At 43.4% G+C, this 26,810-nt stretch overlaps 1 protein-coding gene across 1 annotated transcript in view; it reads right to left on the reverse strand.

Annotated features, from left to right (window-relative positions):
- Positions 1 to 1,660: 1,660 nt before the first annotated feature.
- The window catches only part of cacna1fb (calcium channel, voltage-dependent, L type, alpha 1F subunit), a 28,639-nt gene continuing 3,489 nt past the window's right edge, over positions 1,661 to 26,810 (reverse strand). The window contains exons 2-51 of the mRNA XM_026331631.1: positions 26,462 to 26,709; positions 25,311 to 25,411; positions 24,536 to 24,641; positions 23,535 to 23,674; positions 22,323 to 22,474; positions 22,094 to 22,246; positions 21,374 to 21,570; positions 20,890 to 20,993; positions 20,626 to 20,777; positions 19,579 to 19,653; positions 19,254 to 19,335; positions 18,937 to 18,963; positions 18,689 to 18,849; positions 18,343 to 18,568; positions 17,857 to 18,064; positions 17,138 to 17,258; positions 16,824 to 16,899; positions 16,671 to 16,722; positions 16,461 to 16,521; positions 16,160 to 16,262; positions 15,662 to 15,791; positions 14,482 to 14,541; positions 14,293 to 14,399; positions 13,734 to 13,821; positions 12,397 to 12,504; positions 12,202 to 12,254; positions 11,484 to 11,630; positions 11,181 to 11,382; positions 10,428 to 10,586; positions 10,224 to 10,334; positions 9,850 to 9,933; positions 9,104 to 9,232; positions 8,956 to 9,021; positions 8,676 to 8,767; positions 8,303 to 8,462; positions 8,098 to 8,225; positions 7,891 to 7,987; positions 7,611 to 7,713; positions 7,122 to 7,223; positions 6,899 to 7,023; positions 6,691 to 6,819; positions 6,538 to 6,598; positions 6,157 to 6,331; positions 5,730 to 5,837; positions 5,375 to 5,550; positions 5,178 to 5,290; positions 3,714 to 3,909; positions 2,387 to 2,449; positions 2,017 to 2,117; positions 1,661 to 1,927 (exon numbers count right to left, since the gene is read on the reverse strand). Coding sequence (XP_026187416.1) covers positions 1,661 to 1,927; positions 2,017 to 2,117; positions 2,387 to 2,449; positions 3,714 to 3,909; positions 5,178 to 5,290; positions 5,375 to 5,550; positions 5,730 to 5,837; positions 6,157 to 6,331; positions 6,538 to 6,598; positions 6,691 to 6,819; positions 6,899 to 7,023; positions 7,122 to 7,223; positions 7,611 to 7,713; positions 7,891 to 7,987; positions 8,098 to 8,225; positions 8,303 to 8,462; positions 8,676 to 8,767; positions 8,956 to 9,021; positions 9,104 to 9,232; positions 9,850 to 9,933; positions 10,224 to 10,334; positions 10,428 to 10,586; positions 11,181 to 11,382; positions 11,484 to 11,630; positions 12,202 to 12,254; positions 12,397 to 12,504; positions 13,734 to 13,821; positions 14,293 to 14,399; positions 14,482 to 14,541; positions 15,662 to 15,791; positions 16,160 to 16,262; positions 16,461 to 16,521; positions 16,671 to 16,722; positions 16,824 to 16,899; positions 17,138 to 17,258; positions 17,857 to 18,064; positions 18,343 to 18,568; positions 18,689 to 18,849; positions 18,937 to 18,963; positions 19,254 to 19,335; positions 19,579 to 19,653; positions 20,626 to 20,777; positions 20,890 to 20,993; positions 21,374 to 21,570; positions 22,094 to 22,246; positions 22,323 to 22,474; positions 23,535 to 23,674; positions 24,536 to 24,641; positions 25,311 to 25,411; positions 26,462 to 26,709 — 6,185 coding nt within the window. The remainder of the gene's footprint in view (positions 1,928 to 2,016; positions 2,118 to 2,386; positions 2,450 to 3,713; positions 3,910 to 5,177; positions 5,291 to 5,374; positions 5,551 to 5,729; positions 5,838 to 6,156; positions 6,332 to 6,537; positions 6,599 to 6,690; positions 6,820 to 6,898; positions 7,024 to 7,121; positions 7,224 to 7,610; positions 7,714 to 7,890; positions 7,988 to 8,097; positions 8,226 to 8,302; positions 8,463 to 8,675; positions 8,768 to 8,955; positions 9,022 to 9,103; positions 9,233 to 9,849; positions 9,934 to 10,223; positions 10,335 to 10,427; positions 10,587 to 11,180; positions 11,383 to 11,483; positions 11,631 to 12,201; positions 12,255 to 12,396; positions 12,505 to 13,733; positions 13,822 to 14,292; positions 14,400 to 14,481; positions 14,542 to 15,661; positions 15,792 to 16,159; positions 16,263 to 16,460; positions 16,522 to 16,670; positions 16,723 to 16,823; positions 16,900 to 17,137; positions 17,259 to 17,856; positions 18,065 to 18,342; positions 18,569 to 18,688; positions 18,850 to 18,936; positions 18,964 to 19,253; positions 19,336 to 19,578; positions 19,654 to 20,625; positions 20,778 to 20,889; positions 20,994 to 21,373; positions 21,571 to 22,093; positions 22,247 to 22,322; positions 22,475 to 23,534; positions 23,675 to 24,535; positions 24,642 to 25,310; positions 25,412 to 26,461; positions 26,710 to 26,810) is intronic.

The following is a 26,810-nucleotide window of genomic DNA, read 5'->3' on the forward strand; positions in this document are numbered from 1 at the left end:
ATAAAATCCAAAATAAAACTTCAAATTCTTGATCCTTATATCTGTAAAACATTTAATCATTGAGCTCCTTCTTACCTCAGAGAGCTTATAATACCTTATTGTCCCAAACATTTCTAAAATAGCAGAGCCATCAGCTTCCAGTCACAGTTCTTTGTTGACCCATTTCTGTCTCAATTGAATCCATTTAAATTTTATGTTGTATATTGCACCTGTTGTGTTTGACTCTGCCTTTTCTTTGTTCTTGATTTCTGTTGTGTGACTTGTTTTTATCTTGTCATATGTTTTGTCTTTGGCTTTAGGGCTTTAAGATAACTGTTTTGTGACCTGCTGCTCTAAATATCTAGATGTTGAACCTGTGTAATCACAGTGACAGGGGTGTGACAGCAGGGGGCACTGACAGACCTTCTTCCTGCTTCATAGTGTGTAATCACACATTGGTAGCGATAGGAACAGTTTGTTATAACCTGGTTCGTTAATATCGGGGTGTGTGTGTGTGTGTACAGTATGTGTCTACTGTCAGGTCCATAGGTGTTTAGACATCTGAAACAAAGCTGTTGTTGAAGTGGAGTGGCATTTGTTTAAGTGGAGTTGTGGGTATGGACCCGGGGCCTTTCTGTGTGGAGTCTGCATGTTGTGTGGGTTTTCTCCTCCCACAGTCCAAATACATGCAGGTTAGGTTGGTTGGTGACTCTAAATTGCCTGTAGGTGTGAATGTGTGTTTGTCTCTGTGTGTCAGCCCAGTGATAGGCTGCTGATCTGTCCAGGTGGGACCCGCCTCTCACCCACTGCATGCTGGGATTGGCTCCAGATAAGACCTGGCTTTCAGTGCCTGAAGTGTGGAATGCCACAGTTAGGACCTGAAAAATCAGCTCTACGATTTCACACTTCAGGCACTGGCTGCAAACCATCAGCAGCAAGTGTTAAAAACTGTCACTGTGTGAACATTTAAGAACATGACTGTAGTTACAGGTCGCACACAGTGTGCATGTGTCCTTGTGACGGGGACCGTGGGCAGTTTCAGATTAATAACACACTGCAGCTTGTTTTCTCTTTATTTGAGGTAAGCTGGGCTCAGACAGAGCTTCTGGTTTTCAGCAGTTGCCAGTATATGATGGGGAGTTTCAGGAAATCCAGGTGTGGGATTGAAAAGCCCTTAAACTGATGGAAAATTGTCCCAGATATTGGAAAGAAAAACAAAGATCTCACAGAAATACAAAATTCAAATGAGAATAAAAGACCAACAGTCGTCTGCGTCAGAGTCGATAAAAAAACATTTTAAAAAAGGAAACACTGAACAAACACACAATAAAAAAATCACCAGCTTTGTGTATGAGATTAAAAATACACACGAATAAAACTTTATTGTCCACACAGAGCAGGACGTTCAGCACGTTGCCTTTATCGTCTGACTTAAAGCGTTCCACCATGTTTATTTCTGCTTTTTACTTTTTATTTCTTCATTCATCTTTCTCAACCCTTTTTGTTCTTCTTTTCTTTGTTTTTCATTCTTCATCCTTTTTCCACCCATCATCTTCTCATACCTCCTTTCTTTGTCTTGCCTCCTAATTGGTCAAATGGCCTGTCAGTCAAACCTCGCAGGCCCAGACATCACTAATGCCCTGCCTCTCTCAGTTCCTCTCTCCCCAGATTGGTCAAAACGTTAGAAAGACGTCACACACGTCATCTCGTCAGCCAGCTCGTCCTCGTCTCGGCCAATCCTGACTGGCTCCTCATCGCTGTATAGGGCGGCAGGGTCAGCAGCGACAGTGTTGCCTAGGAAACTGTGGCTCCCCGAGCTAAGCAGGTCGCTCGCAGCTGACTCCATCTCGTCCACTGTCATGTGACACGCGTCTGCTATCTCCCGCTTCGCAAACGCCACAAATTTTGGATCCCGAGCGTAAAGACCGAGGCCCTCCGATATGAGAACCTGCAGAGAGTAGATGAAAGGGTCAGGGAGTGCTTTTTACAGAGACACAGTCACTGATCAATATCAGTTATCAATCAAGAGCTCCTCACCGCCTCCACCAGGCTGTCAGCAGAACCACGTTTCTCGGTGAACTGAGCTTCAAGCTGAGAGGGAACTCGTAAGGTGGTGTAAGCTCGGTACGGAGGGGGGTCTGCAACCAAACACAGCCAATCAATCAATCAGTAGATCAGTCTATCAATCCTATCAGTCAAACCTGTACAGTAAAAAAGCGTTTTAATGAAAATACAAATAATGAAAAAAAAAAAGAGATTGAGGTCAAATTTACATCAAACATAAAACACAAATGTACAAAAAGCAGGGAAACAGAACGTTTATGTAACGTTCACTGCAAAATTGAGAAACTTTTGTTTAGATGTTTTTCCAGTCAAGTCATTAAGCTTGTATGTTCATGCTTTCTACCTGATGTCCCTACAGGGCCACCATACCAGGTCGGTCTGGGTGCTGCACCTGTCACACTCACACCTGATGGATGAAAGACAGCAACACAGCAGGTGAGTTCACATTTCAGTTAATCCACACCTGTACAGTCGAGCAGGATCAGGTCATCAACCATGGGTTTTCTCCTCCCACAGTCCAAACACATGCAGGTTAGAGGTTGGTTGGTGACTCTAAATTGCCCTTAAGTGTGAATGTGAGTGTGTGTCTGTCTCTGTGTGTCAGCCCTGTGATAGACTGCTGATCTGTCCAGGGTGGTCCCGCCTCTCACCCACTGCATTTCAGGAACTTCCAGTAGTGGTCATGTGACATGATGTGCAGCATTCAGTGTTTTTGTTTCTATTATGGTTAGGCGTGGGACTTTAACGTGTTTATGTTGATTAATTAATTACAGAACTTCCGTGTCACCATAAAAAGTGCAATTGTGTTATTTTTTTAAATTTAATTTTTAGTCCTGCTGACTACCAGATAACAATCCCTCTCAGATGCCATACAGGACCACAACCACGACCAGGGCTCCTCCTAAGATCCACTTTTTTCACTGACTGGCTTTCTTGTGTTTGGATAACAGTTTTTATTAGAAAAGTTATGGTAAAGGACATATTATTAGAGACATTATGGTAGATGACATTTTATTGGAAAAGTCACCGTAGAGGGCATTTTATTAGAGAAGATACAGTAGAGAACATTTTAATAGAGAAGGTAAAGTAGAGGGCATTTTATTAGAGAAGCTACGGTAGAGTAAATTTTAGTAGAGAAGGTAAGGTAGAGGACATTTTATTAGAGAAGCTACGGTAGAGTAAATTTTAGTAGAGAAGATATGGTAGAGGACATTTTATTAGAGAAGCTACGGTAGAGTAAATTTTAGTAGAGAAGGTAAGGTAGAGGACATTTTATTAGACTCAGGGAGTGGAGTTTGACGGTCACTGATCAGTATCAGTTAGTGAGCAATATCCCAGCATTTTATTAGAGAAGGTACGGTAGAGGACATTTTATTAGAAAAGGTAAAGTAGAGGTCATTTTATTAGAGAAAGTAAGGTAGAGGACATTTTATTAGAGAAGGTAAAGTAGAGGACATTTTTTTAGAGAATGTACAGTTGAGGACATTTTATTAGACATGGAGTGTAGTGTGACAGTCACTGATCAGTATCAGTTATCGATCAATATCTCAGCATTTCATTAGAGAAGGTCGGTACAGGGCATTTTATTAGAGAAGGTACAGTAGAGGAAATGAAGACACAGGTGTGTTGTCTATGTGATGTACGCTGAATGTTAAAAGTTGTGACCTCACCTCTTCCTTCTCCGCCCTTCTTCCCCTCCCCCCCAGATCCTCCTCCTCCCCCCCATGGGGGGCTGCCCTCCTCCTCCACCAGGATGAGCGGAGCATAGAGGAGGCGACCCCGGCGAGGACACGGGTTTGCCCAGGACACCGAGGAGGCTCCTGAGGAGCGACTGGAGGAGTGTTGAGGCTCATAACTGCTAAACACCTGCATCAAGGAAGAGGATGAGGCTACAGTTTACTGAAGGTGTGTGTGTACTTGCATAGCCATCTTTGTGAGTACCATTTTTTAGCATATTTCTATGAAATTGAGGACATTTTGACAAAGTAAGGACATTTCCTGGTCCTCCCTTTTTTCAGACTCTTGTTTGAGGGTTAAGACTTGGTTTTAGGGGTAGGGTTAGGGTGTGGCATTTAGTTGTGATGGTTAGGGTGTAGGGAAAGCATTATGTCTATGAGTGACCTCACAAGAACAGCTGTGCAAGAATGTGTGTATGTGTGTAGTAGAAGTACTCTGAACCTTCAATGTTGTACCAGTACAACAGTGTAAGAATACTCTACATACAGTAACAGTTCTGTATTCAAATTTTTACTTGAGTATCATCGATAATATTAGTAGTAAAAGTACTTGTTCAGTGTTACTGATAACTCATTGCAACCTATACTCAGTACTTTTACTCAAGTACCGTACTTCAGTCTAATTCTGAGGTATTGTGGTTTACTTGAGTACAAAATTAAAGTGATGAACGCAACACTTTCAATGCAGGACTTTTACTAAGAAAAGAGGATTTTTTTCTCTGGGGTATTACTACTACTACTACAGTAGAGGATCTGAGTACTTCTTCAACACTGTAAGTATGACCTGGAAGTATTAACTGATTTCCTACATGTGTTTAAAACCACCAGATTGACCAACAGCAGCATCTGTATTATCTTCCAAAGGCTAAAATCACACTGACTGAAAGTTGCTCCTGTCTTTATACCATATAGACTGTGTACTTTTGTGATAATTTGTATTTCTAGAGTGATTTTCTGAATCAGATGTCTTATTTTTAATTTTTTTGTTTTTATGAATCATTTATAAAGTAACTGTAGTGAAAGAATAGGGGGAAAACATTTGAGAATGAGGCTCACTGTCACTTTTCAGGAATATAATGGGTCTGATAAGTGCCACTTAGGTTTACTTCAACTGGATCTGACTGCTAATGCTCATGCTCACCATAACAATAACATGCTACTTTTACATGAATCAAAATGACTCTAGCTTAAAAACAGACAAACGTGACGTGAGTCAATTATAAAGCATGGCTGTTTCTAGGTAGATTCAGAAAAACACCCCTTTTACTTAAAGCTTTTATTTTGAAAGTAGAAGAACTGTCTAACAGGACGACCCTTCACTTCCAGGTCAGACTGAACAGGTGCTGGGGCCAGATGGAGAGCAGTTTCTATCATCTATGTCAGGTGGGTGCGTGTTACCTGTGTGCGTGTGCGCCGTGGTGGAGAGGTGGGGTGGTACGTCCCGGGGATAGGAAGATCGTCGCCGCTGCCCTGCCTCCTCAGACAGTGGATGTTAAAGGACGGTTTCCGACCTGTCAGGAAGGTGTGTCTGATTGAGGTTAGAAGTCACTGATCCTGAGAGGAAAGGGAGACACTGAGGTAACGCATCCTCTCACCTGTGGGCGTGGCAGGAAGTAGGCGTCTCCGGGTTGTCCTCCTGCCCTCGTTGTAGTCACAGCTACTGTTGGTGTAAGGGGCGTGGCCATCATAGTGGTCTCTATATAGAGGAGGTTCATCACGATAATGTCTGAAAACACACACCTGCCTGTCAGTCTTTGTCAGTACACCTGTGTGTCAGACAGGTAACACTGTGTGTCTGTCATTCAGTGTAGGTACACCTGTCTGACACAGCAGGACGTGTGTGTGTGTGTGTGTGTGTGTTCAGAAGTTACCCTGTCTACCTGTGCACCTGTATGTATACCTGCCAGCCATGTGTGAGGTGTTAGTGTATCATTCAGTCTGTCAGCTTACCTGTCTCTGGAGGTGATACTGTCATTGTCTTCTTCTCTACTGTAGTAATCCTGCTCTCTGTACGCCTCCATGTCACCGTTCCTCCAGTACCTGTCCCTCGGGTCCGTCCTGCAAAAAGAAAGAAGATTGCGACTGGTTGAGACAACTGTCAATCAAGAAAAACTGCTTGCTGGCGCAGCATCTTGTGGACGTCAGAGAAAACTGATAAGAGGCATCTGAACGTTTTATGTTAAACATGAAGTTTTGACCATGACATTAAAGTCTCCTGAACTTCATCTGTGCTGTAACTAGCGTCACGTTTTATTAAAGATTAAAAAAGTTCACTTGTTTCCAGAGCTTTCAGTCTTGGACATACATGCAGATTATTCAAGAAAGCAGTTACTACTTTTAATATCTTACTGATCTTTAGAGAAAAGACGGCACTTACCGTCCATATTTGTAGTATGATGGTCTCTTGTAGGAGTGGTCCAGCAGGCCGTTCTTTGACCTCATGTCTCTGTGGCGAAGATGTTCGTCAGACTCGCTGCCATTTGGCATCTTGGTGAAAGACCCGACCCGGTGGATCAGACCTCCGTTTGACTCCCCGACGACACCACCTGCACCTGCAGGAAGCCAGAGGGTGCGATTTAGTCACACTTGGTCACAACATCTGTACATTAATATTATTGCAACAAGTGATAATTTCAGGCAAAATTAGGAGTGAATATAAAGGAAAACAGTTTGCTGAATGGTGGACGTCCTGGTCTGTTTATGGCTTTCGTCTGTTATGAATCTAAACAAACGTAATATGATGGGTGTTGGTGTTTACCAGTGGGTGTGGCCGGTATGGAGCCTCGCTGGTCTTTCTCTGGTCCAAACCCATTTTCACACTGCACAGACGAACACCAGTCAGACTGATTTCAGCCCTACATTACTTAAAAGAACAGATCTGTTATTTCTGATTATGGCATAAAATAAATACCTTGTAAGCAGCATTTTCCTCCAGCTCATCGTCCTCCATCATGGCCTCCTCCTCCTCCAGGTCCTCGTTCAGGGCCAGACGCATCTCTGGACCCAGATCCTGCAGAGTCTTCAGGCCAGCTTTACAGAGCTGCAAACACGTACACAGATTCATATGCAGACACACAAACTGTGCATGTAAACACACACAGACGAGGACAGACCTGGACTGCAGATGGGTTGGTGGAGTTGGACTCTTGGGTCAGAACTCCTTTCTCCTTCCTCTTCCTGAACTTCCTGAAATAATCCTGGATCAGGAACGTGGCGTAAAATTTCCCAACAGTTACTTCCTCCTCTGTACATGAAACAGGACAGGTTAGTCTGTAGTACTGCTAGCAGTAGTATTTGAACTGTTCATAGTGTTTGTGCTAGTACTTCTTGCAGTATTAGTACCTTCATGCGGTGGTATGACTTCATCCAGTAGTTTTGGTTTCATTCTTTTCCAGATCTTCTTTATAATTGCCCTCAGCTCCTCGTTCTCCTGCTCGGGGTTACCTGGCAGGGAGTGCAACAATGCAGTGACATCATCAGTAACCACCTGCTCCTTCATTTCCTGTAACCTATGAGCTGTTAGTAAAAGTTAGCACAGTGCTTTACAATTTGTCCAACTGATAAAATCGTATTGCCACAGTACATATGTTTTGATAACAATTTGGTGTTTTTTAGGTTTTTGTGCTAAATGAAATATTTTCTCAAGTAAACATATGGAATAGTAGAATACACTGGTCCAGTCTCTGACTTCATGTTAGACTCATTCACAGTTTTTTTATTTGTTAAAGTGAAAACAACTCAGCTGAATCAGGCCCACAGCATCTGTGACTGTGTTGTCACAGGTAAACCCAGAATGGTGGGATTCTAAAAAGAACTGGCTGCCACACATACCTTCGGTCTTGATCTTGAGGGCGGTGCGAACCAGAGCGAAGAGGGTGGCATTAAAGGTCACCATCCCATCAGAGTTCAGAGGCATGTTCATCGCTACCAAACGCTGGGGGAGGGCAAGAGCAGTGAAATCAGAAACCAGATTCTTTTCATTAGGATATTAAAACACTTGATATGTATGTTATACTTTTGTTGTCTGATAAGAAAAGCAGAGGATTCCGACTGGAACCCTGGGAGACCCCATGATCTACATGTGTGTATGTTACAATGCAGCACATTTTACCTTACAGGCCACTCTGTGAGGACAGAGCTTTCCGAAACCCAGAGGAGGCTGAATCCTCCTGAGCAGAGCTACAACATCCAGGTGTTTGATACGACCCCTGAGGAAGAAACAGAGACCAATAAAACAAACACACACATGCACACACACATAAATATATATATACATGTACATACACAAACATATGTGTGAGTGCGTGTGTCATTGTACTTGGCCTCAGGGTCGTATTCAGACCAGATCCTCTTAAACTCATCCAGATGATGTGGTCCCAGAATTGACCAATCACGAGTCAGATAGTCAAAGTTGTCCATGATGACGGCAACAAACAGGTTGATGATCTGTAGCAGAGGACAGTCAGTGTGTGTGTGTGTGTGTGTGAGAGAGATGGTGTGTGTGTGTGTGTGTGTGTCCTGACCAGGAAAGCACACAGCATGAAGAAGCTGATGAAGTAAACGATGGCGAAGTTGCTGCCACAACTGAACTCTTCTCCTGGTTCGTAGTCTGACTCAGGGTCACAGCGTTTACCTGGAAGACTGGCCAACATGATCTCCTGCCACGCCTCACCTGTGGCACACCTGCATACACACACAGAGGTAATATAAGCAGAACACACACTGAAGCCTTCAATTTGTTGAACAGTAGGATTAAAAAGCAAAAGAAGCAGAGGATGTAGACCAGAGCCCTGCAGGACTCCAGAAGTAATACGGGGTTGAATTATCAGCAGGTGCAGAGAGATAGATGTGAAAGGATGAAGAGATGATGAAAGTAAAGGAAAAGGAGGTTCTGACCTGAAGAGGAGGAGAACAGCTTGAGGAAACGTCTGAAAGTTGTTGTTTCTGTTGATCTGAGTGTAATCCTGCATTGCTATTTTCCCAAACGTCTGAAGGGCAGCAAAAGTTTTATTAATAAAAAAGTTGTTTACTTGGATTTATTTATTATATTGAATAAGTCATTTAAATATGAATAATTTTGTCTATTACTGCAGAAAATCAGATGTCATTAAGTCATGATTAGATCTGGATTCTGCCTCTGACTTAGACCAAGACCTGCCCTGCAGGATCCCCTCACCTGCATGCCGATGACAGCGTAGATGAAGAAGATCATAGCAATGAGCAGAGCGACGTATGGCAGAGCCTGCAACAGGAAGAGGTGTGACTCCGTTGCTCATGTTAGGCCCCACCCATCCCCGCCCCTCTTTGTTAGCCCCACCTCTCACCTGCAGCGACTTGATGAAGGTCCACAGCAGGGTGCGAATGCCCTCCCCTTTACTCAGCAGCTTGACCAGTCGCATGACTCGAAACAGCCGGAAGAAGGTGATGGACACACGAGAGCTGTCCTCCCCACTCTGACAAGATGGAGAAAAAAAATACTTCCTTTCTGCCCATTTCTGAAGAAGTCTATTTTCTGTGCACAGAATTTACATTATAAAGATAAATTCCACTGTTTTATTAAGTTTCAAAAAAGCATCAGCTGTTCAGTCTAAAAATCTTGGTCAGTGTTTGTGGATGATGTTTCTCTGTGAGTGAGCATGAGGAGCTTTTAGCCTTTGTAAGTGGTGATAATTCCCCAAAGTGTTGTTCTGGAGCCTCTGTACAGGGTTTCTGCTGTGTTTCTGTATCATCAGCAGCTCTAAACATATTTACCACCAGTTTTAAATGTACTTAACAAGCTGGAACATTAATATGTCCAAATATCAGTGTAAATACCCCAGGAAGAGTAGCTGGCTCTAGGGTACAGCTAATGGGGATCCAAATAAATAAACAAATAAAGCAGCCTTGGCTCTCAACCTGCTTACGGCCTGTTTGCTGTTCCTTCTCCTGTTTTGGCTGCAGCATCACATCATTTCAAGAATTGCAGTGCGAACTAGACGAAACAACACACCTGGTACCACACCTGTATGCATGTAGTCGTGGGTGAGTATATATGTAGTGTGGAATAACAACAGGATGCTGGACAACTCACACTGAACTCAGTCACGACGATGTCGACCACGCTGCCGACCACGATCAGTGCATCGAAGGAGTTCCAGGCGTCAACAAAGTAATGCTGCAAAAATAAATAAATAAATAAAAGTAATAATCAGGTTTAACATAAAAAAATCTCATTGCTGTTAATGTCCCAACTTTCTCTCCATACATGAAGCGAACTCATCGCAGGAGGTTTTTCTTCTGTACAACCAAGTGCAGAGAAATGTCACAGAAACTCACGGGATCAAACGTGACCTCGTGACGCAAGCCTTTTCATTGTCGGCCCTATTGTTGTAACATTATGTTTTGCACAATACATTAAAAGAGTAAAGAAGCATGTTAATTAGTGTTGGTGCTTGGTTTCATCACCCTGAGTCTCAGCGCGAGCAGCTTCAGCAGCATCTCCACAGTGAAGAGTCCAGTAAACACCATGTTCAGGATGTCCATGATGTTGCTGAAGGTTTTGGACTGTTCGTAGTGCTGCAGAAGACAGACACACAGTCAGACACTCGTCATGCTTCCTTTCATTCATTTCTACTTCAATTAGTGTCTGAATCCAGCAGCAGGGCCCACCTGTACAGCCAGAGTGACGGTGTTGAGCAGGATCAGGACAAACATGACATACTCGAATCCTGTCGAGTTGATGATGGACCAGAACTTGTACTGAACTGGATTCTTTGGGATGTAAAGTTTCAATGGCTGAGCCTTCAGGGCGTACTCCACACACTGACGCTACAACACAGGGAGAGAAAGGGTTAATGCACTCTTGGTGCTCAGTTTATTAGAAATCTGTGTCACACCCAGTCAGTCGTCAGTCTAATCCTGCAGAAATGTGATAATGTTCAGTTTGTGTTCAGACTGTTTCACAGCTGTTCATTCACACAGAGGCTGCAGATTGGACAAATACCAGTTTCCACAGTTTGAGCTCTGGGTTTGGTCTCCACCAGCTCCTGAGGGAAATCTCTGGTTCTGCAGGGGCTAAATACTCCATTATGTCCCCAGCCTATCTCTGACTGTGTCTGCCTGCTGTTTGCTGCTGAGCAGGTAGTAGACAGTGGCCTTTTACAGCTGCATCTCTGAAAACAGCTGCTGCAACACTTAGACCCAAAACCAAAGAGCCAGAACCCTGAACACTGAGCTGAGACTCACTGTGAAACTGCAACATACACACCTGAACTTTACACACAGTGAGAAAACCACATTAGGTTCTACTATCAAACAGATACTAAAATATCTCCAGTTTTTGTTGACTAAAATAACATTACACACTAAACGACTAACAACAGCTTCCTTTTAATTGGCACAGACAGTTGACAGGTGAGTCACCTGGTTCTTGTCCAGCTCGCAGTTCTTATACTCCTGCTCCCCCTGCTCTCTGAAGGTGATGATGACGAAACCCACGAAAATATTCATCATGAAGAAGGCGATGATGATGATGTAGACGATGAAGAAGATGGAGATCTCCACTCGGTAGTTGTAGATGGGGCCGGAGTTTTCCCCGTTAGCATCAATAGCTTTATACAGCAGTCTGTAGAGTGGATGTGGGGGATCGGGGGAGTTAATATCTGTGTGTCTAAAGCAACAAACCATGTTCCTTAGAAACCCTTAATAAAGTTGTTTTGCACTCACGCAGGCCAGCCCTCAAACGTGGACACAGTGAAAAGCGCCATCATCCCCATCAGCACGTTGTCAAAGTTAAAGTCGCTGTTTTGCCAGATCCTCTCCCTGACCATCGGGTGGCTCACGTCGCCATCTTTGTACACAACGAAGGTCCCTCTGTAAACACACACACACAGTTTCCATTGACTTTTGACTAGCATTGCCTTTCCATTTACTAGCAGTGGAAGATGTAGTCAGATCCTTACAAGTACAAGTTCTGAATTCCAAATGTTACTGCAGTAAAAGCCCAAAAGTATCATCATCCAAATGTACTTGAAGTATCCAAAGTAAAGTAGTCATTGTGCAGAATGGCCCATTTCACATGAATGTATCTGATATTATTGGATTCTAATTATTGATGCATTATTGTGTTCATCACTTTAATGTTGCAGCTGGTAAAGGTGGAACTAATGTTAACTACCTTATATACTTCTAACTTCTAAGTACTTTCCATACTGCTGGGTAGTTTGGGAATTTCCCACCAGGGATCAATAAAATTTGATGATTAGACTGTATTTTGTTTGATTCATCTGATTCTGAAACAGGAACTAAAGTTATCAGATAAAAGTAGAGCAGGAAAAAGTACAAGGTTTGGCTCTGACATGTAGTGAAGTCCAAGGTAAAATAGCACTACAATGAAATACTGAGAATACCTGAGAATTTTACTGTATGAAGAATTAAATCTTACTTGCACTGTTCAGGAGTGTGTTTGGCTTCGTCCGTGCAGCGATAAAATTTACCCTGAAACATGAAACACACAGCAGTGAAAGGCCCATACAGCGCACGCACACACACGCACACACGCACACACAGACAGACAGACAGACAGACAGACCCAGATGCACACAGACACACATACACACAGATGGTGACCCTGTCTGACCTTGAAGAGCTGGACTCCGATGCAGGCGAACATAAACTGCAGCAGAGTCGTGACGATCATGATGTTTCCGATGGTCCTGATGGCCACAAACACACACTGCACCACATGCTGCAACACACACATTAACACGTGCAACTAAATGTCACTTTCATTGTTCCCTTTGTTTTTTAAATTTCGTCATTACAGAGCCAAATGTGATGTGTCCAGACATCACGTTTAGTTTGACAAAAGGTCCAAACACCCAAAAAAATAATGAGTAGACAACGACGTGGTAAAAGACCAGAATCAGACCATGTGTGAGAAATAATGACAGAAAGGATTCGACAGCATGTCGACTGATAGAGACACTGCAGTAAAGTTCAGTCACATCACCTTTCTGTTAAATAGAAGTTCCCCTCACTCTCCTCTGTGATGAAATAAATATGGATAAGTATGATCAGTGAAAGGGGAACAACTCATGTCAGAATTCATTAGAATGGGAGATGGAGTGAACACAAAAGAAATGTGACCATATGTTTAACTGAGCTACAGGTGTGCACTCCCTGACTTCACCAGCGAAGAAAAGCAGCATGTCAGCTCAGCTGTGGATCACTGGTGATGCATCCAAGAAAACACACCTGGGCCCATATTCAGGTGTGTTCCTAAGCCTAAAAGTTGCTCCTAGTGATGAAATTCTAAAAAAATTCTTAGAATTATGACGTTTCTTAGAATTTCCTCTTAAATGTAAATTTAAAGATAAAAATGATTCACAAAACAGCTTAGCTCCTATGGTAAAAATTGTTAAGCATTTGTTAAACATTTTATTGTTTCACTGTCCATTCTATTATCATTTATTCTATTTTCACAAAGAGGCATTTTAAGACCTTTACAGATAGCTTTTGATCAACCAATCACAGTCCTTGAAATGCTGGGTCATCCTTAGCAACAGGGTCAACCACACCTCCTCACTAAAATAAAGGTTTTTGTACTTTCCTTACTCAGTGTTGCTCTGTGAAGTTTCCTGAATCACTTTTAGTCTAGGACTCCCAGCTAGGACTTTTCAGGCTAAGATAGGAACTCTCTGAGAGGATTCTAAGAAGCTTTGTGAATACAGGCCCTGGTCCAATGTACAGCTCGACTGCTGATGTGATCTAGAACTTCAGACCTCCTCTCAGGTGTAATAACTAACTAACTAATAACTGTACCATGCTGCGTTCTTCTTCATGTCAACCATAATGATCCAGACATCACACTACATTATCACCAGCAGCATCCATGCCGCTCCTGATCCAAACTCTGCCACAGACTTTTAATCAGCAGCACAGACAGATGTGTCTGGCCTGTCAGTGTCTGCTTACCTTCAGTCCTTTGGCTCTGTTGATGGCTCTCAGAGGTCTGAGCACCCTGAGGACTCGGAGGATCTTCACCACCGAGATGGCACTGGAGCTGCACAGACACACAGCAGCTCAGTGTTTATAAATGTAGTCATCAGCAGAGGGCAGCACACACACAATCGTCAGATTCATATGAGTCCAATTACCCACAGCAGTGTCAGCAGGCTACTACACTCAGACTGCAGCAGTTTGTCATGACCGGAACACACAGACACTATGCACCTGTGATGTCCCACCACAATAAACCTTCTTTTTACACAATATAAATAAAAAAGAAACTAAAACAACAGCAGCCCACAGTACAACTCACCAAGTCCATGGCAAAATTATACTTCCAGTATCTTGGAAACTTATATCTGTTCAATTAAGCAAAGACTTTAAAAGTTTAAATCCTGGGTTCCCAACAGCACTGGGTGTTATTGATGTCTTTTAATTGTGTTGTTTGCAAATACTGCTTCTGTATTCCCACAAAAAAACAATTTATTGATCAGTAAATGATAATCAATGCGAATTTGATACTGACTGCAAGAAGAAGGAGACCAGTGAGACACTGACGACCAGCAGATCCAACAAGTTAAACCAGTTCCTGCAGAACGAGCCCTGATGTAGGAACGCTCCGTGGACCGTCATCTGAAACAGAGACGATGTTAGCATCACATGAAGACTACACGGAAAAGAAGTGATTTCATCCTAGGAGAAGGTGATTTTTTACCTTTAACAGGATCTCCACAGTGAAGATGGAGGTGAAGGCGTAGTCTGCGTAGCCCAGAATCTACACACAAACACACTAAATAAATACGCACATCACATAAACTTGTTTAATGTAACTCTCAAGGTTATCAAGAGCATAAGCCCAAAAGTCAGGGCTAAAAAGTTTGTATTAATAAATCTCATGTGAAAACAAATAAGGTTACTTCCTCAGTCTACACAAGTAGTCAGTCCCAAACCCAAAACCAAGACCATATGTCAAAATCAGCAAACCCCAAATTGAGACAGGCCAGTCTAAAAAGAGGATGGGTAAGCTTTAAAGTCAAGAGACATTAAGTCCCAGGAAAGCTCAGGACCAAAAAGGCAGACAAGTCAGAAAAAAACAGAACTGTCTTTAAAGTCGCAGATAAAATTTTCTCAGTTGTTTTTCGTACCTACACTTTTTTTTTTTTTTTGTGGTTAACAGGGTTAATATCCATGTAAGTGTTGATTGCATATTAGACGTTAGCTTCCTTCAGCTGTTGCTAATTGTTACATCTTGCATGAAGACAACTGCTGGATGGTGTGTTTCAGGATTAGACAGTAAACTGGTAATTCCATCCCTCCACGTGTGTCCTCCTTTAACCCAGTTCTGTGGTGTAATCTGGTGATGCCCCTCCCCCAGGTCAAACTACAGAGGTGTTTTAATTACTTCATCACTTAGCTAACTGGCTGAAACTGATGACATCTGACTTTCAAACATCAGTGCATCTCAGTTCTCTTAACTGACACAGAGACCATCCTTTCAATGGTCTTTCATGGACCAACTGCCCCTTTATCAGAAATCATGTTTGGACACTTCAGATGAAGGATTGGAGGAAAAGACATCTCATGTTTCTCTCAATGTGTTTCATGGACTCCTCATATTTTTTCCTTGTGTCTTACATGGGTGGGACAAAGACAAGGAAAAGATGCAAGAAAGAGAACAAAGCGGATTTAGGGAAACCAACTTTCACTTCCCCACACTGTCAGCTTAGTTTATCAAATGGATTCGACTGGTGGTGATTAAAACTTTTCTAATCTAATGAAGTCAGCAGTTCTGACTTAATGACTTGTGGCATGTGAAATTAATTAGCAGACTATAATAATATCTTCTTCCTGTATGCAAACATCCAGCACTGTCTTGGTGTGGTATTGGGACTCACGTTGTTCCTGAAGGAGTGAGCTCTGATTGGATCCTCAGCAGCCAATGAGCAGCTGCTGAGGATGATGAAAACAAGGATGAGGTTGGTAAAGATGTGGTGATGGATCAGAGTGTGACAGGCCACACGGATACTGGAAACAGAAAGAGGGAGACACTGTAATCAAACTGCACCGTTGGATCACATCAATACAGCATGAGTGTTTGTTGACCACAGCTGCTAAAACCCCCTTTAGTCTTATCCATTGAGATGCTGACAAAGCCCCGTGGGAGCTGTAGCTGTTAACTACTAACAAATGTACTTTCTTCCTTTATAAAACACATCCATTCATCCATCCATCCATTATCTATACCAGTCCATCACAGCGCCATATAAAACACATCTGGGGTGAAACTGATTTCTGGCTGCAGTGAGTTTTTTGGTTGCAGTACTCTGAGTGACCACTGGCTGGGTGGAGGTTCTGTGTTTTTCTGTGAATGTATTCATGGTGTAAATGCTTACGGGTTTGTTTTGCTGAGGCAAAAGAATGCACTGCCTTCTGGGATCGGAAGAACCTTCTCTTTAGGCGGAGCAAGATCGGCCATCTTTAACTGGGCGCCTCCATCTGACAGGAAGAGAGTAGAGAACTTGGCTAAAACGGGAAATCTACGTTATGTAAGTAGAAATTGTTCCTTGGGTTTTGTTTGTTGTTCTTGTTAAAGAGATCCAGACATTTTTTCAGCCTCAACAGGTTTTATTTGGATTTCATCTGTTAAACATTCTGATTTGGATTTTTCTTTTAATTTTGAGTATATTTTCTCGCCATCATCTCCTTCAGTAAGTTCCTCTTCCTCCTCGTATTCGGTGTCTTCATCCATGTCCACCTGCGGAGACAGATCAGATAAGATCCAGTAGAACCGTACAGTGGACCAGATACAGATACGTATCTGCAAGTACTTGAGTACGCAGTTACTTTCCACCAGTGACTGGACGTCACTGATCAATAACACAGTGATTAAAGTCAAATGTTCACCTTAACTTCTCCTTCTACAGCCTCCTCCTCAGCACCCTCCTCCTTCTTCTTCCTGCAGAAACAATCAAGAAACAGTTTGACAGGAAATAAACCGCCTCTTCTTCTCTTACTACATTTTTCTGTCTTTTACTCTTCTCTCCTTCCATCACTCACTCCTTCTTCTTGTCATCTCCGTCTCCTCCGGCCAGGTTGTCCACAGCGATGGCCAGGAAGACGTTCAGCAAGATGTCTGACACATGCTAAGAACGCACAACAGTGTTTACAAGACTGGACTGAAGGGCCAGTTGAGGCGTGGGTCTTGACACATTGAGCCCCGCCTGAGGAAGCCGTGGCTAGTGTCTGCGTGTTTCTGGTATTCATTACATGACAGAGGGTGAGGAACAGTGAACAGCACCTGCTGGCTGACTCATGACAGACATTTCATGTTGGTGAGATAAAGACCTGGAACTGCCTGTTGTCAAGGATACAGTTACCACAGATGAAGAGGATGACGAAGTAAATACAGACGATCATCCCTGGAAACACCGGGCCTCCATACGCCGTGATGCCATCGTACATGACTACGTTCCAGTCCTCGCCTGTCAGGATCTGAAGACAGAGTCAACATGAGTGTATGTTGTATGGTATGGTTGTATGTGGGTCCTATATGGTTCTACACTCATCCTTTATGGTCCTACACACCTCCTACATGCCTCCTGCATGTTTCTACACGCCTCTTACATGGTTCTACATGCCTCCTTCATGGGTGTGCACACCCCCTACATGCCTCCTGCAAGTGTCTACACACCTCCTGCCTGGTTCTACACACCTCCTATACATCTCTTGCAGATGTGGCCTCACACTGAGCAGCGGGCTGGTGTTTTGCAGGGTGTAGTTCTTTATCTATAGGGATTCATTGTGTTTTATCTGCAGCAGTAACTTCTGAGAAAACACTCATTTGTTGTTTTCTGTCTGATGACACAGAACCAGTTTAACTTCGGTCTGTCCAACTGTTTATGCCTTTATGCTTCTGATTAAAGGATGCAACAGAGGGAAACATGATTGAAGGTGTTTGTGCTACACAGTTTTTTGTGGATGATTCTCCACATTACGCTGAGTACACCGCATTCATTGTTGCTCTCAGTCTCTGGATGGGATTTGGACTTTGTAACACACACCTAAAGACACACATGGGTGGGTGTGTTACCTGGAAGCATGTGAGCAGCGCTTGTGGGAAGGCGTCGAAGGTGCTGCGTTTGGTCTGCGTCTCATCGAAGTTGAACTTCCCTCCAAACAGCTGCATGCCCAGCAGAGCGAATATGATGAGGAAGAGGAAGAGGAGCAGCAGCAGGGAGGCGATGGACTTCATGGAGTTCAGCAGGGACGCCACCAGATTGGACAGAGCGGTCCAATGACTGAGCAGGAGTTGAATAATCACCTTTTTCAATCAGACTTTAATATTATTTCAGTTTTCAACACTAAACTATATAACACTATTTAATCTATCTATATATATATATATATATATATATATATTCTATTTTATATTAAATTTAAAGAGAGGTGGATTTTATTGTTATTGTCATTTTAAAAATAAACATTTTATTAATTATTATTTTCCAATATTTTCATAATTTCCCACACTGTGAAATGTATTCTACTGGACAGCCTGGCCCCCGGTCTGTCATCTCACCGTGTGACCTTGAAGATGCGCAGCAGGCGGACACAGCGCAGCACCGAGATGCCCAGAGGCGGCATGATGTCCAGCTCCACCAGGATGGTCTCCATGATGCCCCCACACACCACGAAGCAGTCGAAGCGGTTGAAGAACGCCACAAAGTAATGTGCCAAACCCAGGCTGTACATCTTCAGCAGCATCTCCACCGTGAACAGAGACAGCAGCACCTTGTTGGCGATGTCTGTGCAATGAAGCAGCTCATTATGGATTCACTACCACATTCTTTGATTATTGTTGGGGGTGGGGGGTCGGGGGTATTATTATTATTAAGGACAGGTGCAGAGATGGTGTGTGTTGTTACCCTGGACTTGTGTCAGCCAGTCAGGTTGGTTGTAATGCTCGGAGGCACTGAGGGAGGTGTTGAGAAAGACAAGCAGCAGAACAAGCCAATAAAACGTCACAGATTTAACAGCTCTCCGACAGTTCCTGCGACAGACTCGATTCCACCGCCGCAGCATCCGACTGACAGAGAAACACAGGACACAGGTCAGGACAGCGAAGTGTGTCACACCTGTTTTCTACTAAACGCCTGGCGGTCAGTGAACTCACCAGCAGCTGATCTTCATCATCTGAGAGCTGAAACAAGACTCAAGTTATTTCATGCAACACCTGGGATGGACAGGTGTGGACAGGTGTGAACAGGTGGGGAAAGGTATGGACAGGTGTGGACAGCGGTGGACCAGCATGGACAGGTCTAAAGAGGCGTGGACAGGTTTGGACAGGAGTGACAGCTGTGGAGAGTTCATGGACAGTTGTGGACCAGCATGGACAGGTGTGAAGATGATGTTTCATGGTATGAGCGAGGATAAATGCATCCTCAATTGCCACATGATCAGTATCTGTTTGTGTGTCTGTGTGTGTGTTACCAGCAGGCCTGGCAGCAGTTGGTATGTTCCTCATCGATGTTTTCTGTGTTTTCAGACGCAGTTTCACTCGCAGGAAGACTTGCTGAAGGACACACACACACACACAACGGTGTAAATAATGTCTCTGTGTGTTTTATTCAGTTCACACTGTTCGTTTCTTTGTGCTGAGAATCTGAACCTGGTGTGTGAGTCCACACTGAATTAAAGTGACACAGATGAAAAATAGGGACCCACTGACGTCTTTCTACATTTAGGCTGAAAGAGGATTGGACTCACACACAGACTTTCTAAAGGGTCTGAAGGATGAGGCAGAAACAATAATCACCATGTGTTTCGTTAGAGTGACTGAACCATCCAAACTTCGCTCTCTTCTTATCTGACAAATCGTCCAGCGACGGACCTGAGACACACCACAAAGAGACAAAATGTTCAGCGGTGACACGTTTCACTACGTTCAGAGAAAAACAAAGGACACAAACCAGACCCGCATCATGCCCTGTCAGGGCTTGACCTCATACTCGGCCCGTCTGAAGCTATACAGCTGATCATGTCTCCACCCAACACTGCAGTTCCGTTTCACTGCTTCAGGTTTTAATTAGTTTTTCACATGGACACATCCCAAAATAAAAGTCAGCTGCTGCAGGTTACAGTGTTTGACTGGACCCTTTTCTCTTTTTATCCAATTAGGAAATTATAAATAGTTAGTTTATACATGTATTGTTTTATATGCACACAACATACCAGAGTGTCATACCGTAATGATAAATGATTCTGGGAAATTTGTTGTTATTATACTGAAACAGGCTTTGAGTAAAAAACACAATCACTTGGTGTCACTTTTCTAACATAATGACATTGACTGTCAGTTCACTGCTGTACTGATCTGCTCTGCAGCTCCTCTGTCCGTTGACGTCACTCACCGACTCATTTGTTCTAATTGGCTTCATGAATCAACGTCCGTTAATTTGTCACCGACTGAACTGTGAATAATTGTCCATGTCACTATTTCATCAAGTCAAACTGCAGAGCTGGAGCAACACGACACACAAAACACATGGACCAGACATTTTCAGACCACAGGAACCATGAGGTACGTAGTGCACTAGGACTGGTCGAATCATGATTGGCGTTTAAAGTACATTTTAGCTGCTAGCTGCTGTTAGCTACAGTTGTAGACAACTGTTTACAACAGAAAATTTAAAAACAAAGCAAAATAGAAAAATAGGTTGCTATAGCAACCATCAGATGACTTAAATCACTTCCCACTGTTTGTAGTGGGTTTGTAGTTCTCACTGTTTGGTCTGAAAGCTCATTGTGGAAGGCATCAAACCACCATTAATACAAGAACGGTACGCCTCTGTCTGTGTCTCACGTGGGTTTCCGTCCTCGTCCAGCTCGTCCATGTCCTCAGCCTGAGTGATCCAGTCCATGTATCCACACAGATCCTCCTCCATCTGCTGCTTCTCCCTCAGCTTCTGGAAATCTCCCCGAGCCTTTGCCTTCTCCCTCTCCTTACTGAACTCTCTGCAACATTCACACAACATCCCAACAACTCTTACATCTAAGAAAGTCTCAGCACACCTGTGGAACTGTTGAAATAGAGAAAAAAAAAAAACGAGTTTATGTGATGACAGACCCACTGAGGACTCCCAGAACCAGGTTGAGAACGAAGAATGAGCCGAAAATCACCAGACTGACAAAATAAACCCATGGCAGCTCGTAGCCTATGGCATCATTCATCTGCACACACAGGAAGTGCAGAGGAAAGTAATAAATGAGAAGAGGAGAGGAGAAGAGAGGAAAAGAATGAAATAGAGTAGAGTAGAGTGGAGTGTAGTGGAGCTTCAATGTCACCAAAGAAGCAATTTGGCAGCAGAACAGAATACATAGAAAATAAAAACAGACAATATGAAACCCAGTCCACCATCATCCACAGCACCAGGGACAAATAAAATGCTTTCAAACCAGGAAGCAGCCGAGGGAATAAAACACTCATTTTATAAGGGAGGCTCATGAGTTTTCCCAATAATTTTATGTTTTTCATACTAAAATGTGATGAGGTCACACTGAAGCAGACAGTGGGGAAAGACAGGTGAGTAAACAGTTACAGGTAGATCTACCCAGTACAGCACATCAGTCCAGCCCTCCATAGTGATGCATTGGAATACGGTCAACATGGCGAAGAAGAAGTTGTCGAAGTTGGTGATTCCACTATTGGGGCCATCCCACCTTCCCCGACACTCGGAGCCGTTAATGTTGCACTGACGACCATGACCAGCAAACGCACATGGCACTGGGTCGTCCTCCACAAAATTATCTGGAACAAAAAAAAAAAAAGTAGGAATTATTTGTTGAAAATTTGAATATTCTTCCAACCAAAGCACAAAGCTCAGTCAGTGCCATTAGAAACAACTCTGACCCAAAACTGGTTTAGACCAGTCCAAATCAATGCTTCTACTCCAGGCCAACCAAACTTCCACCTGGACCATATTTGGGTCTATGGAACCCTGGTTCAGTTTCTGTAGACTTTTGGTTGTAAAATGTAGAGTCACCTTTCAGCAGAAACCACGGTGATGGTGGAATCAGAACAACAGGAACAGCTTTTAGTTTGGAGCTGGTGCGCAAACGTGGCTGCTGGCTAGTTGGGTATTAAAATATTGGTTAAATTTCTTACATAACTTTTTACATGAAAGATTTGACCTGAAATACTGAGTTGATATTCAGTGTAATTTTACTTTATACTTTGTAAGTAGTAACTGACTTGCTTTCATTAGTAGACCCTGAAACACTGATTTTTTTTATTTAAGGACACTTGACCTGGATATTGTGTGTGTCTTTACCTGATCCTATGTAGTAACAGGTCCTGTGCATGCGACCTATGAAGAGCTCCAGGCCGATGATGGCGTAGATGATGATGACGAAGAGAACCAGCAGAGCGATGTGGAGCAGAGGTACCATTGCTTTCATGATGGAGTTCAACACAATCTGCAGACCTGACAGACACACAAACTTAACACGTGTACACCCACACAGGACAAACACACTCACACTGCAGTCCACCACACTCACTTGGGACTCCAGAAACCAGCCTGAGGGGTCTCAGGACTCTGAAGGCCCTCAGAGCTTTAACATCCAGACCTCCAGGTTTCCCCGGCATGTGGTGAGTGGTTGCCTGCTCGCCAGATTTATTAGTCATCGTCTCCAAGACAACGCTGAACAACCTGTGACGGACAACAACAAAAGAAGACATGATTTACAAATGATGTGGAGAGATCCATGTCTTGTAATTATGAGATACTGCATCATGCTAATGGAACAACAGCTAAACAAGTTTCTTCTTCTTCTTTGGTGAATGCAACGGGAGAAGAGGACAGGAAGTTGAGAGAAAGAATAGCAGCCCATATCTTCTCCTGCAGGAGACACATGAGGAGCAGCCTTGCAGCCCTGCAGCGTCCTCACCCAAAGAGCCGTTTGGAACTCAGATTGGAGTTCAGTTACAGCGCACACCGATCCCAGTCGACTGTCACACACACTCAACACAAAGAAACATCAAACTGAACTGAAGTGTGGTGTCGCTGCAGGGTCAGTTTCTCTGCTGCCACAGGAGCTGCAGAGTTTACTGCAGTCATATCACATTTACTGCATTAACGGTGAGGCAACGCACACTCTGAGGCAACAAAGCTACAAGAACTCAACAACTGAACAGCGAAGAAGAAGAAAGACTTTCAGAAGAGATCCTACAGCTATGGAGAGATCAAAGCACGCAAAACACAACGTCTAAACAAGAAGCAATTAGAGAGAGGTGGGTGGGAAACAGGGTGCGAAGAAGACAACCAGCCTGAAAAGACAGAACATTTAAACATGATGATGTCTAAGGACCAAGTCTTGTACAATGAGTTTAAAAACAGGAACCAACTGAAGACCAAAGTGTACAGAGGAACAATATCAGGAGGATGCTGCCATAGAACTGACATCCTGAGAGAGAACCACCAGAACCCTCAGAACATGGTCTGAGCTTCTAAAAGAGAACCAATATTGCTGTGTGGCGAAAACAAATATCTGGTGATAGAACTCCTAAATGAACCAACATCTGTAGAGAACAGCATCAACCACAAAAACAAAATCTAAACATAAACACCCAAACCCAAACAGCTGGGAACCAACTCATATCTGAGAGGCGAACCCACATGTATTCAGAAGCTCTAACATCTGATGACAAGACATGTTTATAGACAGAACTAAGTTACACAGAGAGAAACATCCACTCCCACATGACCTCACCCGACAATGACAATGACGAAGTCCAGCAGGTTCCAGCCATTGCGGATGTAGGAGCTTGGGTGCATCACCAGACCGTAGGCCAGGATCTTCAGGAAGGTCTCCACCGTGAAGATGATGAGGAAGACGTACTCCACTTGTTCCTGAAACCAACAGAGAACATGTTCCATGTCAGGTCAGATTGCTCTCTCTATGTTCCTGATCCACAGGTGGAGGTAACAGGTTAACCTGGACCTACTCATAGAAAAACTGCTCCATGCTGTAACTACAGATAAAATTCTCCACATGTTAACCTGTTAAGCATTACGTTGCTGCACACACCCCATCTTTCTGACTGACAGACAGTATTTCTCCAACTGTCACATCAACATGTCCCCGCCCAACAGTGTGAATGTCAGACAGGCCTGCGACCAGACAGTCCCAGCAATGTCCTCACAAAGACAGAAGCAGAACCAGCAGCTCTAAACACACACCGGCGAACGTTTTCACTGGCTTTAAAACGAAACCCTACAATTTACCACCAGCATCAGAGAACATTTCTCTAGTCCTGGGCCTCACACAAATTCTGGCTGAAAAGACCAAAACAGGTTACTGTCCAACCAATCAACCCTTATGAACATATGCGCTAAGCTGCAGTAGGTGAAAAACCTACCAGAGGTGCAAATATTGGCTGATTAATCTACTAATAAATTAAAGTTTATCAACAAAACATGTAATATTTATTATTATATATAGCTTATATATATTATATATATATATTTTTTTTTTTTTTACATTTTTACTCCTGTAAAGAAAAGCAAGAACCTCTAACCTAAAAACTGTAAACCTGCACTGTTAGCCTAGCTTAGCATAAAGACTCTCACACACACTGACCTGAAGCATTAACATTAACAGCACCTGAATCCATCCTCCTGTAACACACTTAAGCTTGTCTTCACTGATTCATTTTCAAATTTCTACTTGGGGATTTTGTATAGTCTTATAGCTCTGTAGTTGTGGCTCACCAGGTCGTGGTTGGTGGAGTTAGAGTCGTCCTCAGGAAACGGCTTCGAAACTCCCAGAGCCACACAATTGGCAAAGATGGCTAACAGGATAAAGATATCGAAGGGTCTGAGAGACATGTTAAGGAGGTCCGGTGGGGTCAAACAACATAGAAACTACTACAGTAACACACACTAACACTGGATGACACACTTCTAAAAACAACAGTGTTGTCAAATCTGATTGATAAAGAATCACCCACAGCAGTGAATTGGCCCAACCATCATAAATTCATCCCAACTATGAATTTCTATATGTGGGGTCATAAATATATGTACATGAATATATCAGTATATTTAAAAAATTAGGTAACTGTGGATTGATTGTTGGATATTTTCTATACAGTCATTTGGATAATTTCACATTAAATATTAAAAGTCTTTGAACACAAAACTTTTAATATGGATTCGGTGAGTTATACTGTGGGCTTGGCCATGGTTTTTAGTCTGTATTTGATGACAATTTGAAAACTGAAGCACGCTGAATTAAGAGTGGTCAGCTGCTGTTTGCAGTGAGCCCATGGACGTGTAGACAACTGTCACTGGATCACTATGATACTGAAGGAAACTTAAAAAGAGCAGCTTTCTGAATGAAGTTCTGCAGCCTCTGATTCCTCATTTCCAGAGTAAGTGGATTTCTGGAGTTTTATTGTGAAGGGACATCAGAGGTAATGAGATCCTCAGAAAATGGAAGTCACACTGGATCTAAAATGACCTGACTTCTCAGAGGAAAGGATACTTCCACTCGACGATAGAGAGAGCGGCTCGTCTGATTGGATTGTTGAGTTTCAGACAGAACAATGCTCGGGGAGCTCGCTGCACCTGATTAGTGCCCTGCACCTGAGGAGGAAGAGCAACATCATCACCAACAATAACTTCATCCTGATCAATGATTTAGGCTTTCCAAAACGAAAAGCTTCTTGTGTGGTAGTGTGTCGTCTCACCTGCTTCTTTACGTGTTGACCTGTTTCTTACCGTGTCTTCTCACCTGTTACTTTACGTGTTGTCTCACCTGTTTCTTTATGTGTTGTCTAACCTGTGTCTTTGCATGCTGCCTCACCTGTTTCTTAGCGTGTCTTCTCACCTGTTACTTTACGTGTTGTCTCACCTGTTTCTTTATGTGTTGTCTCACCTGTGTCTTTGCATGCCGCCTCACCTGTTTCTTAGCGTGTCTTCTCACCTGTTTCTTTGCATGTTGTCTCACCTGTGTCTTTGCATGTTGTCTCACCTGTTTCCTCACCTGTTTCTTTGAGTGTTGTCTCACCTGTCTTTGCCTGTTTTCTCACCTGTTTCTTTGCGTGTTGTCTCACCTGTGTCTTTGCGTGTTGTCTCACCTGTCTTTACGTGTTGTCTCACCTGTTTCTTTGCGTGTTTTCTCACCTGTTTCTTTGCGTGTTGTCTCACCTGTCTTTGCGTGTTGTCTCACCTGTCTTTACGTGTTGTCTCACCTGTTTCTTTGCGTGTTGTCTCACCTGTGTCTTTGCGTGTTGTCTCACCTGTGTCTTTGCGTGTTGTCTCACCTGTGTCTTTGCGTGTTTTCTCACCTGTTTCTTTGAGTGTTGTCTCACCTGTTTCTTTGCGTGTTGTCTCACCTGTCTTTGCGTGTTGTCTCACCTGTGTATTTGTATTTGCTTTTTGTCTCACCTGTTTCTTTGCTTGTTGCCTCACCTGTGTCTTTGCGTGTCGTCTCACCTGTTTCTTTGAGTGTTGTCTCATCTGTGTCTTTGCGTGTTGTCTCACCTGTGTATTTGTATTTGCTTTTTGTCTCATCTGTTTCTTTGCTTGTTGCCTCACCTGTGTCTTTGCGTGTCGTCTCACCTGTTTCTTTACGTGTTGTCTCACCTGTGTCTTTGCATGTTATCTCACCTGTTTCTTTGCGTGTTGTCTCACCTGTTTCTTTGCATGTTGTCCTCTCTTCCTCTGTGTTCCAGTAGAACTTGTGGTGGAGTGAAGTGTGTCGGTTCTCGTCATTTTCACGCCCCCTTCGTTGTCTCCGTCCAGCTCTTCGTCCCACTCTTTGTTCCTTTGATCACCTCCTCCTTCTCCTCCACCTCCATCCCCCTCTCCTCCCTCCTCCTCTTCCTCTGCCTCTCCTCCTCCGTCCTCCCCATCCACTGCTTTGGTATAGCCATTCCGACCTGCACCTAGAGATGGACAGGACAAGGTTAGCCTGTGAAATGGCCTGAATCTGCAGTTGTAGTTTTTTGAATCATCGTCAGATGCAGCAGCAGTCAAGAGG

This window comes from Mastacembelus armatus, chromosome 7 (genome assembly GCF_900324485.2).
Source record: "Mastacembelus armatus chromosome 7, fMasArm1.2, whole genome shotgun sequence".
NCBI lineage: Eukaryota > Metazoa > Chordata > Actinopteri > Synbranchiformes > Mastacembelidae > Mastacembelus > Mastacembelus armatus.